Genomic DNA, 10,058 nt, shown 5'->3' on the forward strand with positions numbered 1-10,058 from the left:
ATATTCTGTAGCCTATTTTGCCGTCAGTACTGCCGACATTGGGTGCGTCTCAATCAGCTCTAGTTCAGTCGTCAGGGCACTGATCAGGGATCAGCCCATTGACTTATGTCCTTATCAGTGCCCTGACTACTGAACCAGGAGCTGATTGAGACGCACCCGTGGTCTTTGCTGTATCAGTAGTTTTCATAGACCATAAAAAAATATGGACGACGTGACTTCATTTACTTCTGCTGACCAGATTTGAAGCTTTCGTAGGCCCGCACACGACGCTGACATCTCGGGACCGGAGTTGTTCAGCAGAGAGCAGGAAGTAGAGGCGCGATTATCAAAAGCCATGTTGGTGTGAAATAAACAGTTATGGAAATGTCGAAATTAAAGCTAAAGCTCCAACCTCCTCCCAGAAATAAAGTCTTAGTGAATTCACTCAGAGAAGCCGCCATGCTCACACCACGCAGCCAGTGTGTAGCCGGCCTTACATGAGTATAACAATGTTTGACTCCATCATATCGCCGGGATGATGATCCTCCGGTCTAAAGCACTACACACACCACCGCGTGTTTCGAGGCAGATGCAGAAGTGAAGTCCCGTCTCTTCACCTGCACAAAACGCCACCATGCAGAATTCCAAACTTTTGTTTTTAGGAAACCTGTGGACTTGATGACCTGACAGGCTGGACACTAGGGATGCAACAATACAGTTAGTCCACGGTTCAATACATACCTCGGTTTTTAACCACGGTTTTCGGTTCGGTTCTGAGGGCTTGTAAGGAGAAAAAATACTATTTTTTATTGCAATACTCTTTCTTTATTTTACTTAAAAGAATTGAAAACCCTACCTTAAACTTAAAACTTTACTTAAAAAAACCTTGTATTCCTAGTGTATTTTATAAAAAATATATATATATAACATTTTACACTGGCAGCTCAGAGCTGTACAGCAGCATTAAAGTATGAAATTGAATGAATGAATGTAAAAATAAAACACTACACTTCACTATAAAATATACATTGATTCTTATTAAAGCCACTGTATTAAAGTTTTTCAGTCAAGAGCAGTGAGTGATTTTCTCTTTGTCTTTTGTTGTTGTATTAACATTAAAGGGATAGTTCATTCAAAAATGAAAATTCTGTCATTGAGAAATTAATACAGGTTTGAAACAACATTAGAGTGAGTAAATAGTGACATCCTTTTAGAGGTGAACTGTCCCTTTAAGGATCGCGTGTTCACTACTGCACTGTTGTCAATTTAAGACCTGCGCTCATCTAATATACAGACACATGCGATTTTACTTTCACTTTAGTTGAAAAAAAGCGCTTTTTACAAACGGCCAACGAAACGGCCACTTTATCTACTTGTACTAAATTAGTGCTCTTATGTCTTTTTAAAAAAATTTACATCCTGCATTACCTTTTCATATGGTATTTTCATACAAGGTTATATATTAATTTCGAAAAAATGTTTACCTGCAATATGCCCTTTAAGACACGTGTGTTATATGAGCAATAATCATCAGTGTTCATTTAAGTAAGAGTGTGTTTGTCTTACCCAAGCCTGTTAGCCTGGCGTGGCCATACTCAATTCTAGTCAGAATATGAGTCTGGTACCGCTCCATTGAGCTTTGATTATGGGGCGTGTTTCAACCGAGCCAGGAAAGACCTCAATTGGATAGACCCACAGCCAATCAGAGCAACGGAGCGACGCGTAACGTTAGTTGTCAAATGTCAACAGAACTCAACTGCACTGTTACCAAGTCCGTGTTTTTCTCCATGTCCGCGGGTTGAAGCGACCCCAATTATGTGATTATATAAACCCAGGAATGCGAATTTTAGCAGGCAACCTTGCCAAAATAACATATTTTGCCAACCAAATGCCATTTTTTTCCGGAGAACCCCCCGGAAAGTTATTGTTTTGGGCTATAGTTTTGAGTAGCAATTGTGCGCGACATTGCAAAAACACTTGGAAACCCTGTCTGCACGCACGCTGGATTAAGTAACGTTACAAGAAAAAGATGAGTGTAAACGATCTTTGCCAGTAATAAAGTAATTTAAGGATACACAGAGTACTTACCAACACGATCATCGTTTCTGAGAGAAATAGTGAAGGTGAATGCATATACAAACAAGTTCTCCGTTTGGGATAAGAGCAAATTCAACCCAAGAGCCTTCGATGACGTGGATGATTACGGTACTGTTGATCATCTGTCCATCATCGTCTAAAGCCCGCCCTGACAATTTCATTGGTCCGAACAGTTTCTGTTCGGGCATAATTCCTCCTCTATGGAGCGAGTCCAGACCGAATTGCCCGAGCAAAAAAAATTGTGGGCGGGGCTAAATTCGGCTGGCATCCAGGCTACAAGCCTGTAGCACTCCTCTCAGAAACTGAAGCCTCCGCGCCTCGATCGCCCCCCCGGTGGCTGGTCCCAGTATAGCTCATAAACCCCACCTCTCCATGTATTAGAATGGACGCGAGACACACTAAACAATTCTATTACACTTCAAAGAATTGTTTCCTAAAGATGGTTTCTGTCCTTTTAGGCAGTTTTTATTACGATGATTTCATTTCAAGTGTTCATTTTTTAAATAAGCTTAGTTTTAGTGAGTTATTTGATGCTATAAAAACGGGGGGTGTGACGTCATGATTGACAGCTGAGATTGACGGCTTCTCTGAGTGAAGTCACTAAGGCACTTACAGACTTTTTTTCGGGAGGAGATTGGAGCTTTAGCTTTAATTTTTACATTTCCATAACTGTTTATTTCACACCAACATATTGAATTGTTCTACATCTGTGAGAGTGTTTGCGGGCTTTTGATAATCACGCCTCTACTTCCTGCTGAATGACTGAACGACTGACTGAGTAACACATGCACTTTTAGCTTTAGACTGACAGACTGTGTGTGGTTAACACTGTTTATTAATGTCCAGTGCCAGGAAGTATCAGAGTCCCTCCCTCAACAAGAGAACAACATCACTGAACTAAACCTAACTGAAGAACAATAATGATCTTTTCTTTCAGCTGAAGATGAATGATTGTGATTGACAGGTGAGGATCATCAGGGTTGATGTCAGTCGCAGGAGATGTGACTCTGGTGGTAGTTTGAGGTTGTTAATATTGTACATCACACATCACAAATAAAACTGATCACTGATCAGTGAGGGAAAGTTACAGGACACAGTAACAGAAGCTAGCAAATATTGAGTAATATTGACCATAAAATGATACATTGTCCATAATTAATGTCCCAGATTCATTAATAAACATATTTATACTAATTCACACAAAGCCCTTACAGGAATAACTCCAGGTTTTAACTGTAAGAAAGCAGCATAGATGACAGAATAATGGCGTATGTGTATCTCTGGTGTGTATTGATGCGCTCCAACACTTCCTGAGCAACGAGCAGCAGATTCACTCCAGATGACATCATTGTTATGTTCTCTTGCTATCATAACATGTAGAAAACACTTGGGGCTAAACCACGTTCAATAACACAGCCGACATTCAGGAATACTTTACTTCTTCTGAATTTATTTTAAAGAACACAACAACTAACAATTACAAGTGGCAGTGCCACCTGCAGGCACAATAGGGGAAAAGCAGCATTACATACATTACATTTCCTCCCCTCTTTATCCAGAAACAAAGAAAACAATGCTTTCTCAGAGAGCTTTTGTCCTACTCTAGAGGTAGAGGTTAGACCGCCTCTTGCCTCGAGCCAGTTCGGGGATTATTCTGGACCATGTCAGAACAGGCTCACTAATAACTATTACAGTTCAGTCCAGCCGGGGTTTCTCATGGCTCTATAATGTCAGACGATTGGGAGGTTGGATCACTCTGGCTGGATAACGTCTGACCTGCACTGATGGGATGTTGAGTTTGCCATGGTTTGTCTGAGGCTCTGTTAACATCTTGTTCCTTTGCTGGTGGTGCAGAGGAAGTGCCATTTACAGAGGCTTGTACAGGAACAGACACATCACTGGTGTCAGGTGGTTGTGTCACCTGAGTTTCAGCTGTTTGATTCAGAATAGACACGAGTTGATCAGCGTGGCGCCTCCATTCCTCAGAAGCTCCTACATCCACAGTTTAAGATACTGAACCACTTTGAGCCGTCACTACCCCTGATGTCCATCTTTCTCTCCCTCTGTAATCTCGAGCCAGCACTGCATCACCAACTCCAAACTGTCTTGGCTTTGAACGCGTAAAACGCCAGGCGTAAAAGCGTCATTTTAAAAAAAGCCTCGGGTTCGTTTTTTTATTTTGACGCGGCGCGTTAAAAACTGGCCGACCAATGAGATCAGTGCTTTTGTTCACGTGCCTGGAGCTGCTGAAGTGACAGTAAAACACGACTTGGTGGCGCTCAAGGACAGAACGGTCTTGCAGAGCACACATTGATATGAAGAAGAAGTAGTAAGTAGACAAAGAAGAAAATGAGCTGAAAATGCTGCTTGCCAGTTAGCAAAAAGTCTGTGAATGGTTTTGGCCATAGACATAATATTTGTGGTTTTGGCAAGCACGTAAATACTGTCTCTCTTCTCCTTCTGTGTGACAAACGAGTGTCAGAAGCGTAAAGTGCCGCAGCACCACCTTGTGTACCGGGAGCGCATCTACTGAATGTGCACGTTCACTCTGCGCATCGCCAATGGAAATCGCTTGGGTGTGAACACTCAAGACGCGCCGAAAAACGTCACGAAAAACGCTGGCGATAAGCGCGCCCGATATTCGTTCCGGTGTGTACAGGCCTTTACATTGGCATGTGTGGTAAACAGGGGTGGAAATGGGGGGTACACAGGGGGACGGAGTCCGGGGAGTGAATTTCAAGGGGGGACGGAGTTCCAGTTGAAAAAAAAAAAGATTAGATTTTTTTTATTTTTTATTATTTTTTATTTTATTTTATCCACTCAATATTCTACAATATTTTAGCCACATAAACTTAACATAATATATAATAATAAAAACTTAGCGGGATATTCTGTGATAATGGCTGCGCAATGTCGACTTTTGTGATTGGCCAATACCGGCAGACTGCAGCCAATGGAAATGCGTCTCCATCGGTGCGTGCTCGTGGTAAATGATCTGGAATGATGAACTGTGATTTTGACCAAAAACCCGTTACTTTAACAGATGTCATAACAGAAACTTTGAAATGGATAAAGCTGTGTTAACATACCTGAAATTATCCTGTCTATAAATATAATAATAATACATAAATGGTCATCTAAAAATGATCCAGCCGTCTTGCCCGAAAAGAGCTGGAATTTTGTTAAATATCAGATCCAGAAATACATGCAAGATATACACAAAACACACACAAATGGCGACCCATGCTGGTCAAAACTGGACATGCAATGAAAACACAGGCCAAGCATGTGATGATACCCGAAATATAAAAGAAGGATTAAAAGGGATTTAAGGGAATAAAGAAAGAAAAAAAAGAAATAAGAACGGTAAAAGAAGTTCTCTAATTGTAGCTTAGCTGTGAGGTAATCCATTAGCTAAACTCTTTGCTAATAGTATTTTATTTAAAATATGCACACATTCACTTAAAATGTGCAACTCAAAAAAAACCTTTCCAAACTAGAGAATTTCCACCATTTCCACCACTGGTGTAAACAATACACTTTACTCAAACACTTAACCTAAGTGTAATAAAGTAATACAGCAGTTCTTTTTTGAAAGGAACGTCTTACCAAATGTAAGAAAGCACCTGAAGCTCCACTGAGTAAAACACCAACACTGACTGACTTTAGCTTTACAGTGACAGACTTTGAGTGGTTAACACTGTTTTACACACGGCTGCAGAAATATCTGCCCCCCCCCCCTCACCAAGAGAACATTATTACTGGAACTGAAGAACAATAATCATCCTTTCTTTAAGCTGAAGATGAATGATTGGGAACTTTTTGTTTACGTTTTTAACAATGCCAATGTCAATACCAGTTATTTCTTAAATGTGTGTGTGATTTTTCAAAATAATCCTTTAGAAAAAACATCATTACACATCCACACACTGGCCATTAATAACACATTTATTGCAAAAGCAAATATGAGCACATTTAAATACAAATATTTGTACCAAGATGTAAAAATAATGTGAAAATATTTATTATCAGAAATATTAGAAAATAACAATATATTCCTATAACATGAATAAAATAAAATAAACTAAAATACCAGCAACATAAAACATGTGCATATTTGCATATTCTTAAAGATTTCTTAATTTTCCTAAACAGGCCAAATTACACTTTCTACATATTTACCTATTTAGCCTTCAGTGTAATGAGGAAGTGTGTGTGTGTATGTGTGTGTGTGTGTGTGTGTGTGTGTGTGTGCGCTCGCTCTCATGGTCATGTGACACGGGCCAGCTGAATATATCAGGGGTGTTTTGGAGCAAATATTAATAAAAGTACTGAAAACATGTTAAAGTGATGCAGAAACCCATGTTTTGTAATTAATATAATTTGAATATTGATATGTTTAAAGGAATCGATACCCAATAAGTATCTTGTGAGTGTTGATGTATCAGAACTGCAGTATCGATGTGCCCATAAGGTTTGAACAAGAACATATGAGACCATCACTAATAAAACTGAACATTTAAAGGGAAAGTTACAGCAACACAAACGACAGAATAACTGAAGCTGATAATATTGAGCACTTTGAGAACAAAAACAAACTGTCAATCATCAGTGGCTCCGCCCACAGAGCTCAGGATTGGTTCCTCTGAGCTCCGCCTCTTCCTGTTGATCTGAACACACAATAAGATGAAGAAAGACTGACTGAAGTTCATCAACAACATTATAAAACCTTTCTCCAGAATCATAAAGCACTCACACTCGTGCTGAAGAGAGTTTTATTGATTATATTGAGAAGAGCTGCAGGTTCTGACACTTACTGATGGATTCTCATGTTCAGAAAAGCTCTGAGGATCAAGAGTCTTCAGGACGTCTGGGATCAACGGTCTGTGTGAAAGAGAGCGAGAGATCGGTCATGTGATCATCTGTGATGGAGGATCTGACGCTGGCGTCTCACTTACTGTGAGTGTGTCGTACAGGTCAGAGGTCGTGGACTTGAGCTCAAGAGCTGTATATGTGTCTTCAGTGGGGTCAGAGATCTACAGGAGAGACAGAAGGACACACACATTGTGAGCTCATGTTTTAAATGCTGACTGTAATGTTTAGAGGATCTTCACTGGATCTAGAACTGAAGAATCAGGTGTTTGGACACGAGACTCATGTGTCTTATACTCTTAATATCTCTGTATGGCTCATAGTGGCTGTAGGAAACATCTCTAGATGCAGGAAAACACTGAGAATAATTGGGATCATCTCACCTCCTTCGCAGCAGATCTTCTTTTCATCCGTTTAGTAAGACTGTCAGAAGAAATATGAAAAAACAGCACATTTCAATATGTGTGTATATAATATGTAATAAAATAACACTTCATACTGCATTTTTGAAAGGAACTTCTTACCAAATGTACATGACAAAAGCTCCTGATGCTCCACCGAGTAAAACACCAACACCAGCAGAAACACCGACCGCTACAGACGAGAAACCTCTGACGGCTGAAATACACACAAACACACACCACATGTTTAACAGGATTAGATCACACAAATTAACATTTAATATTAGAAATTGTAAATGTAGATGTGAACAATGTGCAGATGATCATTAACCTGATAAGCTGCACCCCCACTTTGGGGCTCACAGCTGAAAACGACCTACCTGAATTAAAACAATTATAGCTCCTGAGAACAGTGTGCTACAGGCACAATTAAGGTATCTTTGGAAAGAAGACACTTGGGACTCTAATAAAAAAATCTAATAAAAAAAATCAGGGACTCCACCTGAAGATCTGAACACAACACACACATTATATCTAGTGCTGCTGTCATACACTGATTATTATTCAACATAATGCACAGAACAAGAGATAAACCTCACCAAACTCACCTGTGACAGTAAGAGTCACTCCTGGATAACCAATCCATTTGTCTTTATTAGTGATGAATCTGAAATAGTACATGTGTGAATCCTTCAGTGTCACATGACTCAGTCTGACGGTGCAGTTCTGCTGTTTATCTCCCAGATACTGAAGCCTCTGACTGTATTCAGTGTCATTAGACAGATCTGGAGGCTCAATTTCCTTTGTTACAGGGCCTTTGGTCCAGAACACTTTCTTGATCTGATGTCCAGTAGGATATGTATAAGAGCAGCTCATTATCACTGTTGAGTCCTTTAGTGCACAGATGTGTGAAGGACTGTAACTCACACTCAAACCAGCACTAGAAACCCCTGAAACACAGAATTCATCCTGATGAACATGTTTTATCAGTTATACTGGACCATTGAAAACTTCATATTTTTACTTCTAAACAGCGACTCATGACAGGAAATATAAGCTCATCTTCTCAGACTCTATTGAGTGATGAATGATCTCAGTGTGAATTACTTCATGAGCTTTGATGGAGGATGTTGAAGAAATAAACACAGAAACAGAAGTGAAAACAGACGTCAGTCACGAACAACAGCTCTATCAAATAATCAAACACACGACAGACTAAGAAAATAATCAATGATGATTTAAAGACTCAGCTCTGTGATCTTCTATATGCTAACAAACAGTCCTTTGACACATAAACCTCAACAATATCTCCACATCGTCTTCTGAGAAAATGAGCCAAAAATATCCATGATCTGCGATACACTGATGTTTGTCCAATCAAATGCTCTGATGAGTGAGAAAGTCCCGCCCCTAAACCACCAGACACTGACTAGCAAGAAGCAAATTAGCAATTCATGTTCAAAACTGTGACGTCACTGAAAACTATTGGATATTTATAAAACGGACAAGCCCATTGACATCTCTCACTCAAACTTCCTGCTTCAAAAGGAAACGCATCAATATAGCACAGAAAACTGCTCATTAATCATCATTATATGATCCAAACAGGCTACAAACTTCAGAAGAAAAGGACAGACTCTTTATAACTAAATTACACAGAAGATGAAATGTGCCAGAGACTCACCGTGAATCATGAGCAGAAAGACCAGAGGAAGAGCAGGAGCCGTTCTGACCCACATCAGCATAAAATACATCTATAATACAGCATTAAACATCACTCATATACTCATAAACAGGTCATGTTCATCAGCCTAAACAGCTCTTAGTGTTAGTGAGATCTGCACATCTGGAGATTATTAATGCTCAACATCAGTGTGTGTGAATGAACTGATCATTAGATGAACAGAAGATATTTCTCATGTGTTATATGAGCTTCATCTATAGAAATAATCATCAGTGTTCATTTAAGTAAGAGTGTGTTTGTCTTACCGTGTTGTAGCTCATCAGATCAACAGCAACTGAACGACTGACTGAGTAACACATGCACTTTTAGCTTTAGGTTAAAGGACTGTGTGTGGTTAACACTGTTTATTAATGCCCAGCAACGGCAGTGTCTCTTCCTCAACAAGAGAACAACATCACTGAACTAAACCTGACTGAAGATAAATAATCTTCCTTTCATTAAAGGGTAACTTCAGTGATTTAGCATTAAGCTTTGTGTCACGGGGTGACAAAACAAACCGAACGGGACTAAGATCCTGGTGAATACTGTTGCAGGACTTTCCAGTGAACCTCCGGTCTATGCCCTGTGAATCTGTTGCCATGGCAGCGGGGCTGATTGCCTGAGTGACAGCAGGTGTGGGGCAATTATAGAGAACGCTGTGAGAGGGACACCTATTGAGATGAGGCTTTAAAAACAGAGAGAAAACAGACTGTTGGGTGGATCTCCTCCCGTATGATGCTGTGTTTGTCAGCGGGTTGCTCTTTTTATTGAGGCTGGGCTGTGGAGTGGGGAAGATTGGAGTTGTGGAAGAGGAAAGGAAGGAGTGAAGTATTTGGCAGCGAAGACTTGAGGAATATCGTCCATAGTGAGAAAGACGCAAGTGATGAGTATTTGATCCGTTGTTTATATGCACTAACACTGAAGTGGTGTGGAGAGTTTGGAAAACGTTTGGCACGAGTGAACTATTACACCGAGTGAATTAATGA

General features: G+C 40.0%; 1 protein-coding gene across 1 annotated transcript; it reads right to left on the minus strand.

Moving 5' to 3' along the window:
- Positions 1 to 6,003: 6,003 nt before the first annotated feature.
- LOC307123092 (uncharacterized protein) lies at positions 6,004 to 9,379 on the minus strand. Its single transcript, XM_079811482.1, has 8 exons — positions 9,339 to 9,379; positions 9,034 to 9,103; positions 7,958 to 8,299; positions 7,473 to 7,566; positions 7,332 to 7,371; positions 7,035 to 7,112; positions 6,894 to 6,960; positions 6,004 to 6,746 (listed from the first exon to the last, which is right to left on the minus strand). Exons 1-7 carry the CDS (start codon positions 9,351 to 9,353, stop codon positions 6,928 to 6,930), a joined length of 672 nt encoding a protein of 223 aa, XP_079667608.1. The 5' UTR covers positions 9,354 to 9,379; the 3' UTR covers positions 6,004 to 6,746; positions 6,894 to 6,927.
- Between the last annotated feature and the right edge of the window lie 679 nt (positions 9,380 to 10,058).

This window comes from Gobio gobio, assembly GCF_949357685.1.
Source record: "Gobio gobio genome assembly, chromosome: 3".
NCBI lineage: Eukaryota > Metazoa > Chordata > Actinopteri > Cypriniformes > Gobionidae > Gobio > Gobio gobio.

Coding starts and splice junctions, on each gene's coding strand:
- LOC307123092 (XM_079811482.1), bottom strand. Junction 7,372..7,472: donor GCTTTTGTCATGTACATTTG/GTAAGAAGTTCC, acceptor TTCTTCTGACAG/TCTTACTAAACGGATGAAAA. Junction 6,961..7,034: donor ACCTGTACGACACACTCACA/GTAAGTGAGACG, acceptor TCTTTCACACAG/ACCGTTGATCCCAGACGTCC.